Genomic DNA, 26,985 nt, shown 5'->3' with positions numbered 1-26,985 from the left:
CGGCCGGGTTGTTACATGGCTTCAACTCACAGTGGAATACATTTGTTCACATTTATTCATAATTTATCTAGAGGGCTGCGACAAACACGTTGGTTAATTGCATTAGTGGGAACATTTATTTCATTATCAATGATGTTAACATTGGTTTAAAAAAACACTTAAAAAGGGTAAAATTTTATAGGAAATATTATAAATTAAAACTTGTAATTAAATGTAAATTTATAATAGTTAATATATAAAAAATGGGTTGTGTTAAAAGAACTTTTCAAAGATAAAATCACAAAAATATAAACTATTCGGGTATTTTTGAATAATATTTTAAATGAGTTGAATATTTTAAAAAATTCTCAAATTGTAATATTTTTCATATGTATTATCAATTTATCACATTGAGCACCGATACCTAACCATATTTACACTCCTAATAGTACTTGTTGACTTAATATCAAACATTTGTGTGGGTAAAGTATTAACAGCCACGTGGCTTCATCCGAACCCTTGGATTGAAATCCTTCTTCAAATAACATTTCAACTTCTCTCTTAAACTCTAAATAATTAACATTTTCCCCCCAGAAACAATAAAATCTCTCAAATCTCAATCCATTTGTCTCGTTGACATGTCTTCCTCCGGCGGAATTGGTGGCGCCGCCGCCGCGGCACCACCACCACCTTCTCAGCCACAGATGTATTACTGTCACCAGTGCGAGCGCACGGTCAGGATCACTCCGTTTTCTTCCATAGAACTCGCTTGCCCCACTTGCAACGGTGGCTTCCTTGAAGAACTCGAAACTAACCCTAACCCTAACCCTAATTCCAATTCTAACCATCCTTTCGATGCCTTCTTCTTAGACGATCTCAATACGCTGTTGGGTATGGGTCCCACTCCGACTCGGCCGTCTTTCACAGACTCGGCCGAATTCAACCCCTTCGTTTTTCTCCAAAACTATCTTCAAACCCTGAGGGCAGGTGGCGCGAATATCCAGTTCGTCATCGAGAACAGCTCCTCAATGGACCCCACCGGTGGAGGGGCGGCGTTTCGGCTCCCAGCGAATCTCGGGGATTACTTCATCGGGCCGGGCCTCGAGCAGTTGATCCAACAATTGGCGGAGAACGATCCCAATCGATATGGGACGCCTCCGGCTTCGAAATTGGCCATTGAGGGGCTGCCAAATATCAAGATATCGGAGGATTTGATGGGCTCGGAATCATCTCAGTGTGCTGTGTGTAAGGATAGTTTTGAGTTGAATGAAGTTGCGAAACAGATGCCTTGTAAGCATATATATCACTCAGATTGTATTATGCCTTGGCTTGAGTTGCATAATTCGTGTCCTGTTTGTCGGTATGAGTTGCCTACGGATGATCTTGATTATGAGCAAAGGCGTAATGGGAATAATAATAACAATAATATCAGTAACAATGATAGTACTGTTAATAATAACAATAATCAGGGTTTTAGTGTTGGGTTTGGTGGTGGGATGTCTGCTGCTGGTGATGGTGTTGGTGGTGGTGGTGGTGGTGGTGATGGTGGGAGTGGTGGAGGGAATCCTGAGACTCCAAGGACCATGGAGCGGAGGTTTAGTATCTCCTTGCCGTGGCCATTTAGGGCGTTTGGTTCGCCTGCAGGGACAAGCAGTGGGAGTGGGAACAATGATGGAGATTCAAACCCAGGGAATAGGGGTTCAGAGCCCAGACAAGAAGATCTTGATTAAGAAGGATCTTTGGTATTGTGCTTTTAACCTCTTAATTTGCTTGCTCTATTTTATTTTATTTTGTTTGGTTTTGGTTAGTTTGTTCTATTGATTCGCTGTGGGTTTTCTGTTCTCTATGTAAATATGGTTCCATTCTTTTTTATTTTGGAATGTTGGTGGGTAGAGAGTGATACTGTAGTTTTATTTATTTTGCTTGTGTGAGGATTACTTCATAAATTTGCGGCTAAGTGTTCGCCTGTGATTGATATATTATATTTGAGTTCTTTGGGGCAATTCTCTTGTGATTATGCATTTTTTGTTGAAGTTGTGTATGTGTATGTCTTTCTCTCTTAAAATAAACAATTCCATTTTACCATTTTCTGGTGGATATGGAAGGCTTAAGAGGTTGGGTTTTTGAACTAGGGTTGGGAGCTGCTTATGTCAGGAGTAAGATTTTGAATGGCTATCTCTGGCGTTTGTGTTTGTGTAAATCATTCTTTATGGTGTTTGGTCTAATGGAGTTAGAGGTTGTGTTTGCATTAATAATTCTATGTTTATAGGGTTTGGTCTAATGGTTTCGACTGGAGGGAGCTTCATCTTTAGAAATTGCAGAAGATCAGTGTAATAGTTTTTCACACATAAACTAGAGATGTAATATAAATTTTATATGAGAAGACCAGTTGCTGAAGTTTAGCCCTCTTTGCTAGTATGGAAAGGAATGTGGCTAGGCTAGGTGCCCTTTGTCCTGATATGGAACTGATAATCAGTTCGACCACTGTGAGTTGCACAAGCTTAGATTATGTCTCTACAACTGTAGACATCCAAATTGGATGATGTCTTATGATTATATGTTGTGATATGGGTTTGTTCTGCCGTTTGGCATTTTAGCTAGCCTAATTTTGTATCATCTCTCTCCCTTTTTTTTTTTTTTTTTTTTGTAGGCCTTTTTGGTTTCTTTGACAGTATGTCCTCATTCATGTAGCATCTGGTGCTCTTGTAAATCTAGCTTCTTTTTAGTTTACTCCTGTAAGGCCAATACTTTGATTCTTGTATGTCCAGTCTATTCTTACTGCTGCTGTCCCTTCTGTGAGGAAGGGACAATATCTTCTTCTTTTGCTGTAGTTCAGTTTCTTATCAAACAGAAGCATACCCTCTGGTGCTGAAAATGTAGAAACTTTTCATCAATAAATTATAGTGAAATGTACTTCCAGAAAAAGGAAAAAAAATATAATAAAATTGTAACCGAGGAGCTACTATATAACCAATATTATCCTGTAATAGTCAAAGGTTCATTGCTGACCCAGTGAAATGATAGTGAACGTGTACAGGAAGCTGTCAATATTTTTGTTTGTCAATTGAGAACATGTGGCTCAAAATATGATCTTGCCATTTACAAAACCTATTCATGTAACTCAAAATTCTGCAAGTGCCATAGCGTTGTGGTTTTATCTTTGTCAGTCTCAAGATTGAAACATGTTTAATATACCACTTAATACTGTTACAAGATTTGAAGGCACATATCAATCTTTCACCTATTGCACTTTTTGTCTCAACATGTAGTTATTATCATCAAGATGAAGAGAGGATATAAACAGCTTCATTGTATAATCTGCAATTCTTTGACTCAAAATTATTGTTTCAACATTTACTCAATGTTCTTGATCTTTCTTATATCTGTAGTCCTTGCATAGGTTTTAGGTTTAGCGTCAATAGCTATGGCCGCAGGTTTAAGTGGCAGCTTTACTAACAGAAGTTTCTTGATTGTTCTCAACAGGCGTTTCTGATCTGTCTCACTGTAGGTTTGATAGATTACTATAAGGTTTCATCGTTCTAGAATAATCTAGCAAAAACTTTGAATGGACCTTGCATCTCCTTCTAGAGCTTCTTTAGATGATTCGAGCCCTTTAATCTGTCTGGAAATCTGCTGAAATCAGTCCTTCCCATCAATCATGCTAAGCTTTATCTTGGTCACATCCAAATTCTATCCTTTTCATGGTATCTTCAAACTTATTTCTCTCTGTGTCAAAAGTAGTGGGGCTGCATTTTGCGTTTTGACCAACTCTTTCTCAGTCATGTTGCTGATCCTTGACTCACAGATTATTTCCCTGAGTTGACAGCAGTGAAGTTCCCCAAAACCTAGTTCAATACCTTACCGTCTCAGTCTTGCACAACTTATACAGCTCTTAAGTGGCACCTTTTTTCAGTTCCTCGCTTGAGCAAGCCAATCAGGTTGTCAACATCTTACAGATCAGGGGACGCCTACTATCAAACCTAATGTCAGCAATAAGAATGATAAATATGATGTAGAGGCAGAGGTTGAGAATTGGAAAAACTTTATTAATTTCTGGATGAATAGTTAGATATTTAAGTCAGACCTTTTGTGTTTGAATCACCAGATTGAATTGCTCAGATTTACTGGCTCCTCTTCTAACAAGTCCAATGATTTTTGAATAATATACCTTAGAATGTTCTTGTAAATGTATAACTATCTTGAACTATTTTCTTTTAATTTGTACCCGTTGTAGTATTGGTTTCTGGGTCCATAAAACTGAAGGTTGGTGATTGGGTTGATCCTATGCTCCTAAGATTGAGAGCTTTTTCTTTGACCTTAGTTGTTGACACTCCATTTTGGAAGTAGTTAGTTATACATGTTAAACAATTCAGGATTGATTTAAATTACAGGAAGGAAATGTCTGTATATTTGCTGCAAAGTTATGAATGTGCTCATTTAATAGGTAGGAGTTTCGGGAAATGCAGAAGAGGAAGCAGGAAATGAATATTAAAACTTGCTTTAATGAAATGAGAAAGAAAGTTGCATCTAATGAGGACATATTTAAACTTTCTCCATATTGTAGCTGATTGGTGTCCGTGAGATAATTGATGAGAAAGTGCTAGGGGCTATGGAGGATTTCAGTATGCGAAAACATGTTATGGATTGTTATTGTAGCAAGATAGAAACTAAGAATGGTCACATTAAATTGCTCTTATCGGGTGATCAACGGTATTTGCATAGGTTTTGTTGAATCGCTTAACTTTGTAACTTTGTGCTTCCTAACTGTTCTCTTTTTAAAAAAGTTTCCATACCACATCAGTTATTTGTATGCAATGAACACTATAGCGTAAAATTAAAATGTTTAGATGCACAATAATTAGTACTTGAGTTGTTTATTATATATTACCTATGACATATATTTATTATGTATAAAGTATGTGTGATTGTGTAGTATATACATATAATATAACAAACCTTGGTCAATGGAATTCTTCACACATTATAAGCTCATCAATACTTCCATCCCCACACCAAAGTATGATCAAAAGTTGTAAACCATGCCACCCGGGAGAGCCCAAACTCCGACCTTGAATTGTATAACTCAAGTGCAACATCTACCATCCCAGCTTTGCAAAAGAAGCAAAGTGCATAATTCATGGTAAAACTGTCCGGAACAATTTCATTCTCCTTCATCTCCATGAGCAATCAAAACCTCCATTAGACGGTTCTCACTCAAAAGCCTAGACACCAACAAATTATACCGAACACATCTGGAACATACCCTTCCAACGATTTCCTGCTGTTCAAAAACTCCAACGCTCCATCTAACCTTCCAGCCCTAGCAAGATACAAAACCCAAACACCATAAGCACGATCCAACGGGAGCAAACCCGATTCCCTAAGCTCCTCCAACAGCTTCCGCGCCTCCTCAAATTTGCCATTCTTACAAATGCTTTGACAACAACAGATACTGCATGGTCAGTAAACTCTACACCAGTACTCATCAGTCCACGATAATACTCCTCCGCCCTCAATCAATTGATTCTGCTTACACAAACTCTTCAACTTAATGGATCTCGTAACCTCATTCTCAAAACCCCTTAATGCAATCTGCTTAGCAATCACATCAACGGCATCAAAACACCTCTGCTCAACTAAAGCATTCAGAAGCACATGATATGCGAAACTATCCAAATCCAAACCCTGAAACCGCATTCTACCAAACACTTGCAATGCAAACTCAGGTTTCCCACATCGCATACCCAAACCAAAGTATCATGAAATCTCACTCTATAAACGTATCTAGCTCACAAAGTTGTCAAGAAAATCAAAAATCAAAGACCTCAGTTTCGCCTTCTTAAGGATCTTGAAAATAGCTGAAACGTGGCGCGGTGTGATGAACCCAGTGTGGCGCCCAGCCCATCGAAAAACTTAAGACAAGACAGCACATCTTTCCCATTCCTATAAGCCAGACTTCAAAACGAACGATTCGGAAAGGCGAAGATTCAACTGAGAGAGGGCAAAATCGGCGGCAAAACGAGAGGCAAGTCGTCGCAGTGGTGGGCGCTTAATATCTCGAAAATTCGATCCAACATGTGTTGTTTTGGGTCTTGAACATTCTTGAATGAGACACCAGGTTTTCGGCGCTCTGTTCTTGAACTGCTGGGCGGTTGAGTAGCTGATAATCTGATTGAACAAATGTGAATAAGGGAAAAGAGAAGAAACGAAAGTGGGGGCACTTAGAAAGCGAAGTGTGGAGAGAAAGAGCCTGGTTTTCGCTACATGTTTGAGCGAAAGCATAGTGTATGTTGGAGGTTGAAGATGAAAGCGTCTCGGGTTGGACTTCCGTCGAACAGTTTAAGCGCAAGTGAAGATCGACAAGACATGACGTTTGAAGTTTTTACCTAGCAAAATCTAATTCTAACTTTCAAAAGTCAGTCTTACCAGCCACCACTCAAGTTTAAAAAAGTTTATAGTCCATCAGAACCGATATTTTGCGGTTCGATTCTGTTTCAAATTAAAAGAATCAGAACTATAACCGAAAACCAAATCTAAATTAATAATATTAAAATATAGGGTTTTTTAATATTTTGTATATAAGAAATTTTGGTTTTTTTTATTTTAGATCAAAATCTTATTAATTTTCATTAAAATATCAGTTTTTCACAATATTTTTGATTAGAAATTTATATACATTAAGACATTTACATTAAATAATAGCTTTTAAATGTTTATTATCGGTGAAACAACAATTAAATACTTATAATTAAGCATCAAATATCAAGTAATATAAACAAATATATTATTTAATGTTTTGCATTTAATTGTTGTGTAATGTAATTTTATAAATGTTTATTTGTCATTTTTTTAAAATAGGGGGATAATTGATACTTTTTAGGAACTCAGAACCAGAACCAGAACATGTCTTGTAACACGTTCCAATTCCAAGTTTTTAGGAAACTAGAGCCGACAGTTCTGGTTTCAAATCAAAGAACTGGCCGATTCTGATTTCTTGATTTTGGGCGGGTACCGTGACCCACCCACCCCTACTCTATCTGATGGTAGTTTTGACTACTAGGGCCCTTTAGTACACAATTTTTCCCTACTTATTTCCTATTCTATCTAAAATACAACATTTATTTCTTTATTCTTAAAATATTATTCTATATTATTCAATTTTTTAAACCCCTAGATTTGTTATTAACTAACACCCCCAAAAAAATTAGAAATTGACAAAAACACCCCAGCAACCAACATTTGCCAGATTCGGCCATCACCGTCGGAAGCTGGCCGGAATCTGGTATAATGGTGCACTACCGGCTGGATCTGGCCGGTAGTGCACCGATCTAGTCTTTTTCAACCAGATCCACGATGGATCTGGTCGGAAAAGGTCAGATCTATGTCAAATATCTGGCCATTAACGGCCAGATTTAGTCTTTGGCTATACCAGTCGTCAACAACGACCATATCTTTAGTCATCGTGGACGACCAAATGCGGCCAGATCTAACTGTAGATCTAGCCTTTTCTGGCCAAATCCACGTGATCTAACCAAAATGTCATAGCGACCTATGATCGGCCAGATCTAGTAGGTCGTGCGTCGATACGGAGACTTCAATCACCCTCCGGAGGTAGTGGCCGACTATCGGTATTTAATGGGTGGGTGGAGGTGTTTTGTTAATTTTCAATATTTTATTAGGTATTTAGTAAATAACAAACCTAAAGGGTATTTTTGTTAATTTTCAAATCCTAAATCGTAAACCACCAAATTTACTTTTTCAAAATATTATTCTAAAAATATCAGAATAATCAACCAAGTGCACCCTAGACTTTTACTATTTGATTTCTGGTTAAAGGAGGTAATTGATGATTTTTTTCAAATCTATGGGAGAATAGTTGATATCTCATTTCTTAGGAATTTTATGTATTTACTTAAACTCAGGGGTCCTAAGAGAAAACTGATAACTCCAAAATATTAGAAATATTTATTAATGGGTCGTGCTATTCACATATGCTATGGTAATATAAATTCATGAGCATTGATTTATCATAACACAAATCCATTAGATTACATTGAATTAATAGCTATGAATTTGTCTCAAATATGTGTCAAATATTTATCTTACAATAACTTAAGCCGTTAATAGTAACTATGTGTTATTAATTAGAAAATATTCAATAAATTCATAGATACAAATCAAAAGATTTGTTAATTATACTTGCAGAAAATAAAAACTACAAATAATTTATGGAAAATTTTAAAATATGAAAATTAATGTTATTTATATTATTTTGTATATTATATATTAACTCGTGTATTATTAAAAAAAAAAAAAAAAAAACTTATTGGTTTGTTTTTATGGTTGAAACTAACTCTCTTTAATTGTTACATTAACTATTTATCGACTTAATTAGGGTTTTTTTTACGTTATGTATTATAATCATCAGATGTGGTTATTTAAAGTTAAATGACGTTGATTTCAAAAACTAATGATAAACTTATAATGTTTGATGAGTTGCTAGATTCGAACGTTACTATTTTAAATTTGAAACAATTTTAAGGAGTAATGTTTATATTTGAAAACGATTTTTGATTCTATATTAAACGTAATCTTAAATATAAACAATTTTATGATTAACAAAAACCAATATGAACTCGATCTATAGGTGCCTTAACGGTAAGGGGCGTTTGAATCATATGATATTTCTGTAACGCCCCACTTGAGGTATATAGCTAATTTGTTCTTGCTTGAATCTTTATGTTTTGCTATTAATTGAGTTTGTTATATTGTTAATATTGTTTGTTGGCCCTTGGTTGAAAGGATGTTATGATTTGGTTGAGTGGTTGCCCTGAAATTGTAAAGTCTTGGCGAAATCTTGATGTTACAGACTTCGCTGGAGCGAAGAATAATCTTCGCCGTGGCGACGAGGTTTGCAACCAAAGAGGTAAGTTCTGTAATTTTCGCCAGGGCGAAGAGCCGGCTGAGTTTTGTATTGAATTTGTTAGATATTTCCCTAAGGGCAAATGGACCATTCTACCCCTAATTAGCAGGAAAAGTGGAGAGTAAAATGTAAGGAAATTTCATGGAGAATATGTTAGAGTGGGAGTGTGAGTGTAAGGAAGCAAAGGACAAGGATGGAATGTCTAAGAAAGAGTAAGGGCATTATGGGAATGAATGAAGATATTTTGAGCTAAAAAGGGAATAAGCTTGTAACCCCTTCATTCTCGCTCCCCGCCTCTTCCATTCTCCATTTCCCTCAAGTTTTCCTTCAATCTTTCAAGGAGTCTAAAGGGCTTTTTGAGTGATTTTGGGTAAAGTTAATCTAAAGCATCCTAAGGTAAGGATTCTTGCTTTAGATGTGAATTTTACCTATTAATGAGTTGAAGTCTATAGTGTGGTCGGTTGAGATTGTAGAGAAAAGGCAATTACCAAAGGTAAAGAGAAGTGCTAGTAGAATCACTCCTCTCACAAGTAAGTAAATTTAACCAAGTTGAGATTTAAGAACTCCTTTGAGTAAGAATTATATATGCATATGTATGCTATATTATTGAGAATGAATTGAAATGAGTATTTGCTTTGTGGTTTGAATACACTTCATTTATGAGAAGTGTTGAGATTGCATGATGTGTGATGACTGAGATGAAATTAGAGGATATTAGAAATCTGTTTAGAAGTGTTTGTCCTTGACAGGAATTATAGCTATGTGAGGGAGTTTCCTCCCATTTTGGATGGTTTAGAAAGAAGTAGAGTTATTGTTGGTAGAGTTTTTATATGCACATGAGTTGTTTGATGAAATGCCTAAGAGAAGTATGAGCATGAATAGCAAACCTTAATTCTTGCAACATTGCATATTGGTTAATATTGAGTGGTTCCGTGTACCCTCCATTTTTCGGGGAAACCGAAACCAAACCGCACAATGTAGGTTCCCAAAAAAAGGAACCAGAATCGGAACCACACAATGCAGGTTCTTCAATTCAAGGAACCGGAACATGAAATACAGGTTCCGGTTCCTTTCGAGGGTACCCTATAAAAGTCAATTACCCCCTATTAGTTTAAAAATGACAAAAATACCTTAAAATTTTACAAATACACCCCTAACAATATACATTTGGGTTTAGGGTTTAATTATAATTATTAAATTGTTAATCATTTAATTAAGTATTGTAATATTGTTTATAATATGTTATAATTAATTAAGTAATCATGCCATAATTTATAATGTAATGTATAATTAATAAAATTCTAATCATTTAATTAAGTATTGTGTAAATTAGTAAATTAATACTAATGTTTATAATAATGTCATAATCAATTAAGTAATCATTAATTATGTAATGTATATTAATTATATGATCATACTATAATATATATGTAATGTTAATAATATAAGTAATCATACTATAAATCTATAATTAATATTATAATTAATTAAATTCAAATCATTAATTAATATACTAATGTTTATAATGGAATGTTATAATTAATTAAGTAATCATTATAAATATATAAGGTAATGTTTAATTAATTAAAGTTTTAATCGTTATAAATAAATATAATATAGTAAATTACTAATGTTTATAATATAATGTTATAAATTCATAACTAATTATGTAATCATTTAACTATGTAATGCTATAATTAAGTAAGTGATCATAATATATGATATAATAATGTTATAATTTAATTGAGTAATTATTTTATATAATGTAATGCTTAATTAATGTTTATAATGAAATGTTTATAAGGTAATATATATTAATTAAATTTATATTATTTAATTAAGTATTGTGCTAATGTTTATGTAGTAAATTAGTAATTACTAATGTTTAAGACATAATATCATAACTCATAATCAATTAAGTAATCATTAATTATGTAATGTTAAATTAATTATGTGATCATACTATAATGTAATGTTTAGTGAATTAAGTAATCAAATTATAGATCTTTAATGTTATATATAATAAAAATTTTAATTATTAATTAAGTAATGTAATAAATAATAATATAGTAATTACAATGTTTATAATGTTGTTATAAATTATAACTAATTAAGTAATCATTTATCTATGTAATACTATAATTATTAAGTGATCATAATATAATATAATGTAATAATGTTATAATTTAATTAAGTAATTATTTAACTATAATGTAATATTTAATTATTAAATTTCTAATCATTTAATTAAGTAATCATTGTTTATAATGTAATGTTATATTAATGTTTATAATATAATATATAACAATTAAATACATCTATTATGTAATGTTAATTATTATGTAATCAACTAATCATACTAAATGAAATAGTGAAATGTTACAATGAATTAAGTAATCATACTATAAGTCTTTAATATAAATTATAATTAATTAATTTATAATAAAATATTATAATTAATTAAGTAATCATTTAATTATAATATAATGTTACAATTAATTACTAAATCTTACTATAAATTTATATATAATGTTGTGATTGATTAAATTTCTAATCATTTAATTAAGTATTATGCTAATGTTTATGTAGTAAATTACTAATTACTAATATTTATAATATAATGTCATAATCAATTAAGTAATCATTTAATTTTGTAATGTTATAATTAATTATATAATCATAGTATAATGTAATGTTATAGTGAATTAACTATTAGTAATCATACTATAAATTTTTAATGTAATATTATAATTAATTAAATTTTTAATCATTTAATTAGTTCGTATTAATGTTTAAAAAAATGTTATAATTGACTAAGTAATTATACTATAAATCTACAATGTAATGCTATAATTATTAAATTTTCTAATTATTTAATTAAGTAATATACTAAATGTTATAACTTATAAGTCAATTAATTAAGTAGTAATCAATTAATATAACGCTATAATTATTATACTATAAATCAATTAAGTAATGTTATAAAATTATAATTAATTAATTAATCATTTAACTATAATGTAATGTTATAATTGATTAAGTATGATATTAACTAGTAATTAAATTTATTATGTTTATCAATTTATCATATATAATAATTAATTACTAATTTATTATAAATATACTTAGAACTTGATAATTGAAGTAAATAACTAATATATTATTACTTAATCAAATATACCATTTTATTCAAAAATAATATTTTAAACATTAAAAAATAAAACACTTTTAATTGGATCATAATTCCAATTATTCATTTAATTATCAAAACTTTAATATTAATGTATTATAATTTATAATATATTAAAGCTTTTAATAAGGTGTAATTTAATATAATAAGTATATGTATTCGTATATTTATTTAATTAGGTTATTCTAAAAATTTAACTTTTTCTATTTAATTTTTTTTTATAAAAATAGAAACCCTCCATTATTCACATTTCACAAATATTTCATTGTAGTCCAGGTTCCAAAACAGGTTCCAAAAATCGGTTTCAAACTGGGTACCCCCTACAGGTTCCGAACAGGGTACCCTTTTTACAGGTTCCTTTTCCCCACACACAGAACCGGAACCGGAACCGCACAATATCGGTTCCAAAAAATTAGAACCGAAACCTACCGCATAGTACCGGTTCCGGTAGGTTTCGGTTTTGGTTCCTGTTCCAGTTCTACCCCCGGTTCCGGTTCTACCGGTTACCCGTGCTCACCCCTAAATTATTGGCTTTCATTAGTGCATTAATGAGCATTAACCATCCATACACATTAGTTGTGCGTTCAGAAGTAGCTTGAGAAAGAGTAGAGAATTTGAGTATAAGTTACTCTAAGAGTAATGAGAATGAGAAAACTCCAAGAGTAGAGTAAAAGAGAGAATAAGCACTAGAGAATAAAAACAAGAGTAGTGCTAAACGAGAGAATAGAGTAGGTCATGCGATGGGAACCCATGAGTGATGAGTAGAATCATCACGATTAGTGGGAGCTTTGTGATCTTCCAGCCGTGCCTCCGGTAAGATGAGGTTGTGACACACTCGAGAGAGAGAGATACACTCACGTGGCCAAGGGTTCCGAATCCATGCATAACTGAGTCCGATCGGCAGAGAATGAGTTAAGGTCACAAGTAGTGGGAGCTTTATGATCTTCCTGTCGTGCCTCGGTAAGATGGGGCCGCACTGGAATGAGTATTGGTCACGTAGAGCAGGATTGATTCTCCCGTGTCTTCGGTAAGATGAGGCCGTGACATTCAAGTGAAAAAGAATGAGCAACATGAGAAAAGAACAAAGAAAGAATGAGTAGTGTCACAAAGAGTGGGATGGTGCTTTGTGAACTCCACCCGGCCCTGCCTTCGATAAGATAAGGCTGTGGACTATAACAGAAAGTTAATAGAACGAGCTATGTGAAAGAGAAACAGAAAGAGAAAAGTGTAAGGAAAGAATAAGAAAAGAGTTACGGGGATAGATGAGTAGAGGATTTACTTACTGAGTCTTTTTGTGCTCACCCTATTGTTTCTATGTGTTTTGCAGGATCTAGGTGAGGACGTAGTTGGATGGACGTTGGCAAGCGAAGAGAAATAGTCACACTGTCTACCACTTTTGATGACTTGTATATGATACTTTATTTTGTGTAATATATGTATATTTAATGAAAAAAAATTTGGGCCCATCTAATTATGTTATTATACATGTTTTTTATTATATGTATTTCTATGAGTATATGAGTAGAAATGATCATTACAATTCATTATAGGAGTATATTTATTAATGGAAAGAAAGATCATCTTGAAGATTTTTGAAATGTTTAAAAAATGTGTTTGGTTGATTCGAATAAATTAGTGAATAATATGTTTGGTTAAGAGGATAAATGGGTGGGTATGTTATACAGATTACAAATTGCCCTGTTTTAAATATTAATATAATAGTTTTTTTATTATTATTTTTTGAATTATTTCTTTTAACCTCCACATTTGAAATTTGCTAGAACACCCAACCATATAAAACTTTAATTTATAGCAAAATCACCCCACCCACCCCAAGCCACTACCGGCAACCAACCACCACCGTCGGCCGCTGTCGGTAGTTGACAGAATGGCGCACGAGTGGCTATATATGGCTAGCCATGCGCCGACAAAGCTAGAAATGGCCATGAATCACAAATCTATGGCTGAAAAACGGCCATAGAAACGCTAGATCTGGTCGTTTCTGGCCGTAGGAAAATGCCTTACTATAGCACGATCAGCAAGATCCCGTTGGTCATGCACCATTAGAGCAACTGACGCTAGTGGCCGACGATGGTGAGTCAGGGCCAAAGTGGTCTTGGATGGCTAGGGGTATTTTGTTAACTTTTAAACTTTTTGTGGTTGGAGTGTGTTTATCTAATTTCTCAAATGCAGGGGGGTTGGGTAATTGTTATTTGGTAGACATTTGAAGACAATTGTATCCGAAATGATTTTAATTAAAGACAAAATGGGGAGAAAAATCAAATTACTTCGGTAATGTTTTAATGACACCCCTTAATAAGATAATAAGATTTCCCCCCACATTACCAACAATAAACACTATTTGCAATAAAAGATTACGGTATATTTTATTACTTGTAAAATAAAATTATATATACAAATCAAAGGATTTGTTAATTATACTTAAAGAAAATAAAAACTACAAATAATTTTATGGAAAATTTTAAAATATGAAAATTAATGTTATTTATATTATTTGTATATTTAATATTTAAGTATTAACTCATGTATTTTAAACAAAAAAAAAAAACTTATTGGTTTGTTTTTAGGTTGAAACTAATCTCTTATTATTGGTAAATTAACTTTTATCGACTTAATTAGGGTTTTTTTATTACTATTATGTATTATAATCAATATGGATGCGGTTATTTAAATGTTGAATGACATTGATTATCAAAAACTAATGATAAACTTATATGTTGATGAGTTGCTAGATTCGAACGTTACTATTTTAATTTTGAAACAATTTTAAGGAGTAATGTTTATATTTGAAAATGATTTTTGAATACAATATTAAACTTAATCTTAATATAAACAATTTTATGATTAACAAAAACCAATAATGATAACTCGATCCATAGGTGGCTTAACAGTAAAAGGGCGTTTGAATCATATAATGTTTTATTATAAGGGTATTTATTTTAACCGAAAGAAATATCACATTGAAGATTATTTGGAATGTTTAGAAAATTTTTGGTTGGTTCGAATAAATTGGTGAATAATATATTTGGTTGAGAGAATAAATGATGGAATGTATATGATTACTAAATTGCCCTCATTTTTAAAAACTAATATAATAGTATTTTTTATTATTATTTTTGAATCAATTTTTTAACCCTCTACATTTGAAATTTGCTAAAACACCCTAGTCATATAAAATTTTAATTTGTAGCAAAATCACCCCCACCCATCCCAAGCCACTACCAGCAGCTGTTGATAGTCATCAGAATGGTACACAAGTGGCTGTATATGGCCAGCTGTGCACTGACAAAGCCAGAAATGGCCATGGATCACAAATCCATGGCTGAAAACGGCAATGGAAACGGCAGATCTGCTGTTTCTGGCTATGGATCTGTGATCCATGACTGAAAAGGCTTTACCGGAGCACGACAGGCAAGATCCTGCCGGTCGTGCACCATTAAGGTGACGACATTGGTAGCTGGCGACGGTGAGTCACGGCTAGACCTGGGAAAATAGGTTTGGACCTGCGGGTCGACCCTAAATCCGGATAAAAAATATAGGGTGTGGGTCTTTAATATTAGACCCGTTTTTCTTCTACTCGTACCGGCCCAACCCATTTTGCCAAGGGGTCAAGCGAGTACACCCGGGCACCCGTTTGCTTTTCCCCTTTCATTTTGCAGGGATACCCTAATTCTAAATTGGGGTTTGACCATGTTTTTGCCCCAAATCGCAAAATCCCTAACTCTCTCAAATTCATCGTCGCTGCTTCTCCTGTCTTCATTTCTCATCAGCATAAAAGGACTCTGTAAATAAATCCAACAACAAAACAAAAACATAAATCACACAAATTCAAAAATCCAAAGGAAAAATTCAATCAAACAAAAACAAAATCCAAAAACCCAAAGGAAAATTCAATCAGACCTGTCCAGGTAAAGTGCCATCAAGATCCTTCAAAGTTGGACGAAACTTGGCATAAGCCAATTGGTTCTCTTCCCTTTAGAGCTCGTCTAGTATGAAACACAGGGTCTTCTGTGCGTCGTTCGTCACTGTTGTTTTGGCAAGGTGTCATTTGTTCATTGGCAGATGATTAACTATATCTGGTGATGCGGTGGAGGATGCATTCGGCCTGCGGGGCAGCAGGTGCATGTGGGACGTGGGGAGTGGAAGTGGAGGTGATTAAGTCAGAGTTAGGTTTTGGTTGGATGAAGACTGAAGAGTGGAGAATCTGCGGCAGAAGTTTCAAAATCTAAACAGTAAAAGAGGATACTCAGATCTGTTCAATCTTTGCCTGTTGCAGAGTCAATTCATTCTCAAACTGTTGCTTTTCTTCTATAAATTTTTTCTTTTTTCAGATTTTTTATGTGGGTTTATTTGGTTGATGAGGAATGAAAGGACAATCAATAAAGTTTTTAATCTTTTTCTTTGTTAGGTTCGGGTTTCTGTTTGGCTGGTGAGAAACCTTGGGAGAAACGTGGGTTTTCTTTTTCTGTTGGTTGGTGACAAATTTTGCTCAAAAATGAAGATTTTAGGAAGATTTGGGGTTGTAACTGCAAAAATCTAAAACTGGAGTGAACAGTACGGGCACCCTCGGTCCACCCATCTCGTATAGGGTAGGGTGCGGGTCCAAATATTAGGCCCGTTTAAATCGACCAGTTTTGGGCCCGTACCCGTAAGACCCACCCGTGAGACTCGACCCGCACCGGCCCACCCCCATTTTGCCAAGTCTAGTCACGGCCTAGGGTGGCTAGGGGTATTTTATTAACTTTTAAACTTTTTGTGATTGGGGTGTTTTAGCTAATTTCTCAAATATAGGGGTTGGGTAATTGTTATTGGTAGACATTTGAGGACAATTGTGTCCAAAATAATTTTTAATTAAGGTAAAATGGGTAGAAAAACAAATTACTTCGGTAATATTTTAATAACACCCCCTAATAAGATAATAAGATTACCCCCCACATTACCACATAAACATTATTTACAATAAAAGATTACTGTAATATTTATTATTTGTAAACTAAATATCGGAATCTTACAAAATAAACAAACATTATCTCGTTATCTTATATCCTCTAATCCAAACGCCCTAAGGTGGGCTTCAACTCTCGGTGCAATACATTTGTTCACTATTATTCATAATTTATCTAGAGGGCTGCGACATACACATTGGTTAATTGCATTAGTGGGAACATTTTATTCATTATCAATGATGTTGACATAGGTTAAAAAAAACACTTAAAAAGGGTAAAATTTAATAGGAAACTTATCAATTAAAACTTGTAATTAAATGTAAATTTATATAGTTAATATATAAAAAATGGGTTGTGTTAAAAGAACTTTTCAAAGATAAAATCACAAAAATATAACATTCGGGTATTTTGAATAATATTTAAATGAGTTGAATATTTATAAAAAAAATTCTCAAATTGTAATTATTTTTCATATGTATTATCAATTTATCACATTAAGCACCGATACCTAACCACATTTACACTCCTAATAGTATTTGTTGACTTAATATCAAACATTTGTGGGTAAAGTATTAACAGCCACGTGGCTTCATCCGAACCCTTGGATTGAAATCCTTCTTCAAATAACATTTCAACTTCTCTCTTAAACTCTAAATAATTAACATTTTCCCCCAGAAACAATAAAACTCTCAAATCTCAATCCATTGTCTCGTTGACATGTCTTCCTCCGGCGGAATTGTGGCGCCGCCGCCGCGGCACCACCACCACCTTCTCAGCCACAGATGTATTACTGTCACCAGTGCGAGCGCACGGTCAGGATCACTCCGTTTTCTTCCATAGAACTCGCTTGCCCCACTTGCAACGGTGGCTTCCTTGAAGAACTCGAAACTAACCCTAACCCTAACCCTAATTCCAATTCTAACCATCCTTTCGATGCCTTCTTCTTAGACGATCTCAATACCTGTTGGGTATGGGTCCCACTCCGACTCGGCCGTCTTTCACAGACTCGGCCGAATTCAACCCTTCGTTTTTCTCCAAAACTATCTTCAAACCCGAGGGCAGGTGGCGCGAATATCCAGTTCGTCATCGAGAACAGCTCCTAATGGCCCCACCGGTGAGGGGCGGCGTTTCGGCTCCCAGCGAATCTCGGGGATTACTTCATCGGGCCGGGCCTCGAGCAGTTGATCCAACAATTGGCGGAGAACGATCCCAATCGATATGGGACGCCTCCGGCTTCGAAATTGGCCATTGAGGGGCTGCCAAATATCAAGATATCGGAGGATTTGATGGGCTCGGAATCATCTCAGTGTGCTGTGTGTAAGGATAGTTTTGGTTGAATGAAGTTGCGAAACAGATGCCTTGTAGCATATATATCACTCAGATTGTATTATGCCTTGGCTTGAGTTGCATAATTCGTGTCCTGTTTGTCGGTATGAGTTGCCTACGGATGATCTTGATTATGAGCAAAGGCGTAATGGGAATATATAACAATAATATCAGTAACAATGATAGTACGTTAATAATAACAATAATCAGGTTTTAGTGTTGGGTTTGGTGGTGGGATGTCTGCTGCTGGTGATGGTGATGGTGGTGGTGGTGCGTGGTGATGGTGGGAGTGTGGAGAATCCTGAGACTCAAGGACCATGGAGCGGAGGTTTAGTATCTCCTTGCCGTGGCCATTTAGGGCGTTTGGTTCGCCTGCAGGGACAAGCAGTGGGAGTGGGAACATGTGGAGATTCAAACCCAGGGAATAGGGGTTCAGAGCCCAGACAAGAAGATCTTGATTAAGAAGGATCTTTGGTATTGTGCTTTTAACCTCTTAATTTGCTTGCTCTATTTTATTATTTTGTTTGGTTTTGGTTAGTTTGTTCTATGTGATTCGCTGTGGGTTTTCTGTTCTCTATGTAAATATGGTTCCATTCTTTTTTATTTTGGAATGTTGGTGGGTAGAGAGTGATACTGTAGTTTTTTATTTTGCTTGTGTGAGGATACTTCATAAATTTGCGGCTAAGTGTTCGCCTGTGATTGAGTATTATATTTGAGTTCTTTGGGGCAATTCTCTTGTGATTATGCATTTTTTTGAAGTTGTGTATGGTATGTCTTTCTCTCTTAAAATAAACAATTCCATTTACCATTTTCTGGTGGATATGGAAGGCTTAAGATGTTGGGTTTTGAACTAGGGTTGGAGCTGCTTATGTCAGAGTAAGATTTTGAATGGCTATCTCTGGCGTTTGTGTTTGGTATAAATCATCTTTATGGGTTTGGTCTAATGGAGTTAGAGGTTGTGTTTGCATTAATAATTCTATGTTTATAGGTTTGGTCTAATGGTTTCGACTGGAGGGAGCTTCATCTTTAGAAATTGCAGAAGATCAGTGTAATAGTTTTCACACATAAACTAGAGATGTAATATAATTTTATATGAGAAGACCAGTTGCTGAAGTTTAGCCCTCTTTGCTAGTATGGAAAGGAATGTGGCTAGGCTAGGTGCCCTTTGTCCTGATAAGGAAACTGTATGCTTTTTGGGTCTGAGCCTAATTCCCACCTCTACTTCCAGATACACGAAAGGCATATTTTGGAAACTCTCAAAAGTGTTTTGAGTAGTCAAAGAGTTAGGCCAACTTTTGAAACTAGTTGAGCCATCAGTTTTCTTCTTACCCGGAACGTACTTTAATCTTCAACATTAATGCGTTGGTTAGGTGGTTTCAATTACTCAGGTTGACTATAAACTCCATTAGGCACGGAAAACTGATATTGCCAACAAAGTGAAGGCATTGGGGCATTTGACCTTTAACAACCTGTAAGCTAGGTATAGAACTTAAGCTAAAATCTAAAGATAAGATTTCTGAATGATACTATGAGGCAATATCTAATTCCATGATATTCAATACCATGAACTGAAGCTTGAAAGATAGTACCTATTCTCGTGGTTGCCGCTCTTCAACCTTCCATTATTTCTGAAAGTCCAATTGCATTCTTGAGGTTGACCTGTGTGAGCCATACTGCATTGATCTTAACTCCATATCTTCACTTTCAAAGCTTAACGCACTTGCTGCATGGAGATTATCGTTAGTATCCATATATCTAACCATAAATGGAAAACATGTTGCAGAAGCATATGCATATACAGTTGATGAGTTAGATTCACATTCAGTCGGCTCATCAAATCAGTTGAAGAGATAAACTCAAGCCATAACTATTCAACTTTATATGCATATGCCACAAAGACATTTCCAAACATGATTTGAAACTTCCCTAACAGGGACATCAATTATATTTCTTTCACACCATTGCAAACAATAGAAGAAAACCAATTGAAACAAACACCGAACTGCAGTGGCTGAAGCCCAGTTCAAGCACGCATAGATCATTGCAAAGCAAAGAACACAACAAAATTCACGTAGTATTATTTATTCCTGCCGCACTTGTTCTCTACTTCTAATGCGTATATGGTATACAATTAAAATTTTCAGAGTGACAACTTCTCCAACCCATAATGAAAAATACCTGATGCCAATGCCATCTAAAAAATTACATTAAATTTCTTTCTTGTAGGTGATTATTGAACTACAGAGAGTTAAAGTAATATACATAGAGCTCGATTGAGATATTTCATGTATTCAATCAAATTAAGGCACAAAAATACACATTATTTCCCAAAAATTCTTGTCTGTCGCTCTGAATGCGAATGCTTTGCTTCTAGCTACTTTAAAACGCCAGAACTTAGCTAAGTAAATACCCACTACACAAATTTCTGATATGGACAGTCTCAAGACCTCTCCAATACATCTCCTCCAATTTTCTAGCCTCCTCTGTCCTCCCAGATCTGTAAAGACCACGAATTATGAATTTATAAGTCCATTGGTTGGGCTCATAACCCTTCTGACATATCTTATTGAAAAATTCACAAGCATGATCTATATTAGTCTTGCTTAGTTGCTCTAATAATATATTGTAAGTAAAGATGTCAGGCTGGAAGCACAGCTGAATTACTTCTTCTAAGTTTTCAATATCTTCACTCACTCTAATACCGCCAGAAACTGCTCCAATGAGCCGGCCAAGCAATGAAATCTTAGATGTCTCAATCTGCACATCTACCAACCGAATCCAGGCCTCATAGAGATCTTGAGTCTTGAAGGCATGCATCAAAAGAGTATTACCAACAAAGGATGTAATGCGGCGCCCAACTTTCTCCATGCCATTAATAACATGAATCGCCTTATCATATTTCTTAATTGAGCAAAGCAGCTTTATAAGAAGTTCATAGCATTCATTGCTTGGAACCCGTCCATCAATCTTCATTTTTTCCAAGATTTCTAATGCCATATCTGCATTAGCGACTTTGCAGAGACCAACAATCATGGTGTTGTACAATTTTATCCCGACCTTTCCTTTCTGGCCCAAATCACTGAAAAAATCTACAGCATCTGAAATTCTTTCACTCTTTAGATAACTCTGCAACATGAGAATGTTAGCACCCAAATTGGGCACATTGCCACTTTTCTGTATCATCTCATAGACTTCTTTAGCTAGGTCAGGCATTCTGGCATGCCCAGCTCCATCAATGAAGAAGTTATAAGTCAATGAATTGCTTGCATGACGAGACAACTGCATCTCCAGCAGCTGCAGGAATTGCTTTTCTGGATTTTCCGTGTCAGACAAACAACGAATAACAGCTCTGAACAATCCTCGAGTTGGTTTGTGACCCTTTTCCTGCATTTCAATAAGAAGTCTAGCAGCAATATCTGCCCTGTTGTACTTGTTAAAACCACGTATCAAACTACGGTAAGTAGCCTCAGTAGCAACTTTATTCATTCTATTGAGATCCCCATGAATCAAATAGCCATCTTCTACCCTACCAGCTCTGCATAAAGCCGATATAAACACATCATATATGGAATCACTTGGTACAAACTTTCTGTCCAAGGCAAAAATAAGCAGCTCTTTCATTTTCTCAAGCTTCCCCTGTCTGCACAAAGTACTGGCAAGTATATAAAAGGTTTTTCTACCAGGAAAAAAGCCTTGGTCAATGGAATTCTTCAACACATTATAAGCTTCATCAATACTTCCATCCCCACACAAAGTATTGATCAAAAAGTTGTAAACCATGCCACCCGGGGAGAGCCCAAACTCCGACCTTGAATTGTATAACTCAAGTGCAACATCTACCATCCCAGCTTTGCAAAAGAAGCAAAGTGCATAATTCATGGTAAAACTGTCCGGAACAATTTCATTCTCCTTCATCTCCATGAGCAAATCAAAAACCTCCATTAGACGGTTCTCACTCAAAAGCCTAGACACCAACACATTATACCGAAACACATCTGGAACATACCCTTCCAACGATTTCCTGCTGTTCAAAAACTCCAACGCTCCATCTAACCTTCCAGCCCTAGCAAGATACAAAACCCAAACACCATAAGCACGATCCAACGAGAGCAAACCCGATTCCCTAAGCTCCTCCAACAGCTTCCGCGCCTCCTCAAATTTGCCATTCTTACAAAGTGCTTTGACAACAACAGATACTGCATGGTCAGTAAACTCTACACCAGTACTCATCAGTCCACGTAAATACTCCTCCGCCTCAATCAATTGATTCTGCTTACACAAACTCTTCAACTTAATGGATCTCGTAACCTCATTCTCAAAACCCCTTAATGCAATCTGCTTAGCAATCACATCAACGGCATCAAAACACCTCTGCTCAACTAAAGCATTCAGAAGCACATGATATGCGAAACTATCCAAATCCAAACCCTGAAACCGCATTCTACCAAACACTTGCAATGCAAACTCGGGTTTCCCAGCAATCGCATACCCAAGAACCAAAGTATCATGAAATCTCACTCTATAAACGTATCTAGCATTCACAAAGTTGTCAAGAAAATCAAAAATCAAAGACCTCAGTTTCGCCTTCTTAAGGATCTTGAAAATAGCGTGAAACGTGGCGCGGGTGTGATGAAACCCAGGTTGGCGCCCAGCCCAATCGAAAAACTTAAGACAAGACAGCACATCTTTCCCATTCCTATAAGCCAAGACTTCAAGAACGAACGATTCGGAAAGGCGAAGATTCAACTGAGAGAGGGCAAAATCGGCGGCAAAACGAGAGGGCAAGTCGTCGCAGTGGTGGGCGCTTAATATCTCGAAAATTCGATCCAACATGTAGTTGTTTTGGGTCTTGAACCATTCTTTGAATGAGACAACCAGGTTTTCGGCGCTCTGTTCTTGAACTGCTGGGGCGGTTGAGTAGCTAGATATCTGATTGAACAAATGTGAATAAGGGAAAAGAGAAGAAACGAAAGTGGGGGCACTTAGAAAGCGAAGTGTGGAGAGAAAGAGCCTGGTTTTCGCTACATGTTTGAGCGAAAGCATGAGTGGTATGTTGGGAGGTTGAAGATGAAAGCGAGTCTCGGGTTGGACTTCCGTCGAACAGTTTAAGCGCAAGTGAAGATCGACGAAGACATGACGTTTGAAGTTTTTACCTAGCAAAATCTAATTCTAACTTTCAAAAGTCAGTCTTACCAGCCACCACTCAAGTTTAAAAAAGTTTAATAGATCCATCAGAACCGATATTTTGCGGTTCGATTCTGTTTCAAATTAAAAGAATCAGAACTATAACCGAAAACCAAATCTAAATTAATATAATATTAAAGAATATAGGGTTTTTTAATATTTTGTATATATATAAGAAAATTTTGGTTTTTTTATTTTAGTATCAAAAATCTTATTAATTTTCATTAAAATATCAGTTTTTCACAATATTTTTGATTAAGAAATTTATATACATTAAGACATTTACATTAAATAATAGCTTTTAAATGTTTATTATCGGTGAAAACAAACAATTAAATACTTATAATTAAGCATCAAATATCAAGTAAATATAAACAAATATATTATTTAATGTTTTGCATTTAATTGTTAGGGTGTAATTGTAATTTTATAAATGTTTATTTGTCATTTTTTTTAAAATAGGGGGATAATTGATACTTTTTAGGATACTCAGAACCAGAACCAGAACATGTTCTTGTAACACAAGTTCCAATTCCAAGTTTTTAGGAAACTAGAGCCGACAGTTCTGGTTTCAAATCAAAAGAACTGGCCGATTCTGATTCCTTTGATTTTGGGCGGGTACCGTGACCCACCCACCCCTACTCTATCTGATGGTAGTTTTGACTACTAGGGGCCCCTTTAGTACACAATTTTTCCCTACTTTATTTCCTATTCTATCTAAAATACAACATTTATTTCTTTATTCTTAAAATATTATTCTATATTATTCAATTCTTTTTAAACCCCCTAGATTTGTTAATTAACTAACACCCCCCAAAAAAATTAGAAATTGACAAAAACACCCCAGCAACCAACATTTGCCAGATTCCGGCCATCACCGTCGGAAGCTGGCCGGAATCTGGTATAATGGTGCACTACCGGCTGGATCTGGCCGGTAGTGCACCGATCTAGTCTTTTTCAACCAGATCCACGATGGATCTGGTCGGAAAAGGTCAGATCTATGATCAAATATCTGGCCATTAACGGCCAGATTTAGTCTTTGGCTATAGCCAGTCGTCAACAACGACCATATCTTTAGTCATCGTGGACGACCAAATGCGGCCAGATCTAACTGTAGATCTAGCCTTTTCTGGCCAAATCCACCGTGGATCTAACCAAAAAATGTCATAGCGACCTATGATCGGCCAGATCTAGTAGGTCGTGCGTCGATACGGAGACTTCAATCACCCTCCGGAGGTAGTGGCCGACTATCGGTATTTAATGGGTGGGTGGAGGTGTTTTTGTTAATTTTCAATATTTTATTATAGGGGTATTTAGTAAATAAACAAACCTAAAGGGTATTTTTGTTAATTTTCAAATCCTAAATCGTAATAACCACCAAATTTTACCTTTTTCAAAATATTATTCTAAAAAATATCAGAATAATCAACCAAGTGCACCCTAGACTTTTACTATTTGATTTCTTGGTTAAAGGAGGTAATTGATGATTTTTTTCCAAATCTATGGGAAGAATAGTTGATATCTCATTTCTTAGGAATTTTATGTATTTACTTAAACCTCAGGGGTCCTAAGAGAAAACTGATAACTCCAAAAATATTAGAAATATTTTATTAATGGGTCGTGCTATTCTAACATATGCTATGGTAATATAAATTCATGAGCATTGATTTATCATAACACAAATCCATTAGATTACATTGAATTAATAGCTATGAATTTGTGTCTCAAATATGTGTCAAATATTTATCTTACAATAACTTAAGCCGTTAATAGTAACTATGTGTTATTATATTAGAAAATATTCAAATAAATTCATAGATACAAATCAAAAGATTTGTTAATTATACTTGCAGAAAATAAAAACTACAAATAATTTTATGGAAAAATTTAAAATATGAAAATTAATGTTATTTATATTATTTTGTATATTTAATATATTAACTCGTGTATTATTAAAAAAAAAAAAAAAAAAACTTATTGGTTTGTTTTTATGGTTGAAACTAATCTCTTCTTTAATTGTTACATTAACTATTTATCGACTTAATTAGGGTTTTTTATTACTGTTATGTATTATAATCAATACAGATGTGGTTATTTAAATGTTAAATGACGTTGATTATCAAAAACTAATGATAAACTTATAATGTTTGATGAGTTGCTAGATTCGAACGTTACTATTTTAAATTTGAAACAATTTTAAGGAGTAATGTTTATATTTGAAAACGATTTTTGAATTCTATATTAAACGTAATCTTAAATATAAACAATTTTATGATTAACAAAAACCAATAATGATAACTCGATCTATAGGTGCCTTAACGGTAAGGGGCGTTTGAATCATATGATATTTCTGTAACGCCCCACTTGAGGTATATAGCTAATTTATGTTGCATTGCTTGAATCTTTATTGTTTTGCTATTAATTGAGTTGTTATATTGTTAATATTGTTTGGTTGGCCCTTGGTTGAAAGGATGTATTGATTTGGTTGAGTGGTTGCCCTGAAATTGTAAAGTCTTGGCGAAATCTTGATGTTACAGACTTCGCTGGAGCGAAGAATAATCTTCGCCGTGGCGACGAGGTTTGCAACCAAAGAGGTAAGTTCTGTAATTTTTCGCCAGGGCGAAGAGCCGGCTGAGTTTTGTATTGAATTTGTTAGATATTTTTCCCTAAGGGCAAATGGACCATTCTACCCCTAATTAGCAGGAAAAGTGGAGAGTAAAATGTAAGGAAATTTCATGGAGAATATGTTAGAGTGGGAGTGTGAGTGTAAGGAAGCAAAGGACAAGGATGGAATGTCTAAGAAAGAGTAAGGGCATTATGGGAATGAATGAAGATATTTTGAGCTAAAAAGGGAATAAGCTTTGTAACCCCTTCATTCTTCGTCTTCCACCGCCTCTTCCATTCTCCATTTCCTCTCAAGTTTTCCTTCAATCTTTCAAGGAGTCTAAAGGGCTTTTTGAGTGATTTTGGTAGAAAGTTAATCTAAAGCATCCTAAGGTAAGGATTCTTGCTTTAGATGTGAATTTTACCTATTAATGAGTTGAAGTCTTATAGTGTGGTCGGTTGAGATTGTAGAGAAAAGGCAAGTTACCAAAGGTAAAGAGAAGTGCTAGTAGAATCACTCCATCACAAGTAAGTAAATTTAACCAAGTTGAGATTTAAGAACTCCTTTGAGTAAAGAATTATATATGCATATGTATGCTATATTATTGAGAATTGAATTGAAATGAGTATTTGCTTTGTGGTTGTTGAATACACTTCATTTATGAGAAGTGTTGAGATTGCATGATGTGTGATGACTGAGATGAAATTAGAGGATATTGAGAAATCTGTTTAGAAGTGTTTGTCCTTGACAGGAATTATAGCTATGTGAGGGAGTTTCCTCCCATTTTGGATGGTTATAGAAAGAAGTAGAG

The 26,985-nt window shown here is 34.8% G+C and overlaps 2 protein-coding genes and 1 pseudogene across 5 annotated transcripts; 2 read left to right on the top strand and 1 right to left on the bottom strand.

Annotated features, from left to right (window-relative positions):
• Nucleotides 1–539: 539 nt before the first annotated feature.
• LOC116116052 (E3 ubiquitin-protein ligase RING1-like) lies at nucleotides 540–3,485 on the top strand. 2 transcript variants are annotated; one of them, XM_031402154.1, is made up of 2 exons: nucleotides 540–1,721; nucleotides 3,463–3,485. In XM_031402154.1, exon 1 carries the CDS (start codon nucleotides 618–620, stop codon nucleotides 1,707–1,709), a length of 1,092 nt encoding a protein of 363 aa, XP_031258014.1. In that variant the 5' UTR covers nucleotides 540–617; the 3' UTR covers nucleotides 1,710–1,721; nucleotides 3,463–3,485. The 2 variants fall into 2 exon arrangements, with proteins under 2 accessions (XP_031258014.1, XP_031258015.1); XM_031402155.1 differs by lacking the exon at nucleotides 3,463–3,485 and adding an exon at nucleotides 2,249–2,269.
• A 14,318-nt stretch (nucleotides 3,486–17,803) lies between these two features.
• On the top strand, nucleotides 17,804–18,547 carry LOC116116034 (annotated as a pseudogene).
• A 1,991-nt stretch (nucleotides 18,548–20,538) lies between these two features.
• On the bottom strand, nucleotides 20,539–23,599 carry LOC116116054 (pentatricopeptide repeat-containing protein At1g71210, mitochondrial-like). Of its 3 annotated transcripts, none has more exons than XM_031402158.1 (2): nucleotides 21,050–23,599; nucleotides 20,539–20,882 (listed from the first exon to the last, which is right to left on the bottom strand). In XM_031402158.1, exons 1-2 carry the CDS (start codon nucleotides 23,426–23,428, stop codon nucleotides 20,859–20,861), a joined length of 2,403 nt encoding a protein of 800 aa, XP_031258018.1. In that variant the 5' UTR covers nucleotides 23,429–23,599; the 3' UTR covers nucleotides 20,539–20,858. The 3 variants fall into 3 exon arrangements, with proteins under 3 accessions (XP_031258018.1, XP_031258019.1, XP_031258017.1); XM_031402159.1 differs by having other exon boundaries at nucleotides 21,080–23,599; XM_031402157.1 differs by having other exon boundaries at nucleotides 20,539–23,598.
• Between the last annotated feature and the right edge of the window lie 3,386 nt (nucleotides 23,600–26,985).

The sequence above is a fragment of the Pistacia vera genome, unplaced genomic scaffold (genome assembly GCF_008641045.1).
Source record: "Pistacia vera cultivar Batoury unplaced genomic scaffold, PisVer_v2 Contig76, whole genome shotgun sequence".
NCBI classification, from domain to species: domain Eukaryota; kingdom Viridiplantae; phylum Streptophyta; class Magnoliopsida; order Sapindales; family Anacardiaceae; genus Pistacia; species Pistacia vera.
The sequence above is the reverse complement of the archived record's forward strand: the minus strand, read 5'-3'. Positions and strand labels throughout refer to the sequence as shown.

Bases quoted from the DNA above. Each gene is read 5' to 3' on its own strand.
- LOC116116052 (XM_031402154.1), top strand. From the start codon at position 618: ATGTCTTCCTCCGGCGGAATTGGTGGCGCCGCCGCCGCGGCACCACCA.
- LOC116116054 (XM_031402157.1), bottom strand. From the start codon at position 23,428: ATGCTTTCGCTCAAACATGTAGCGAAAACCAGGCTCTTTCTCTCCACA.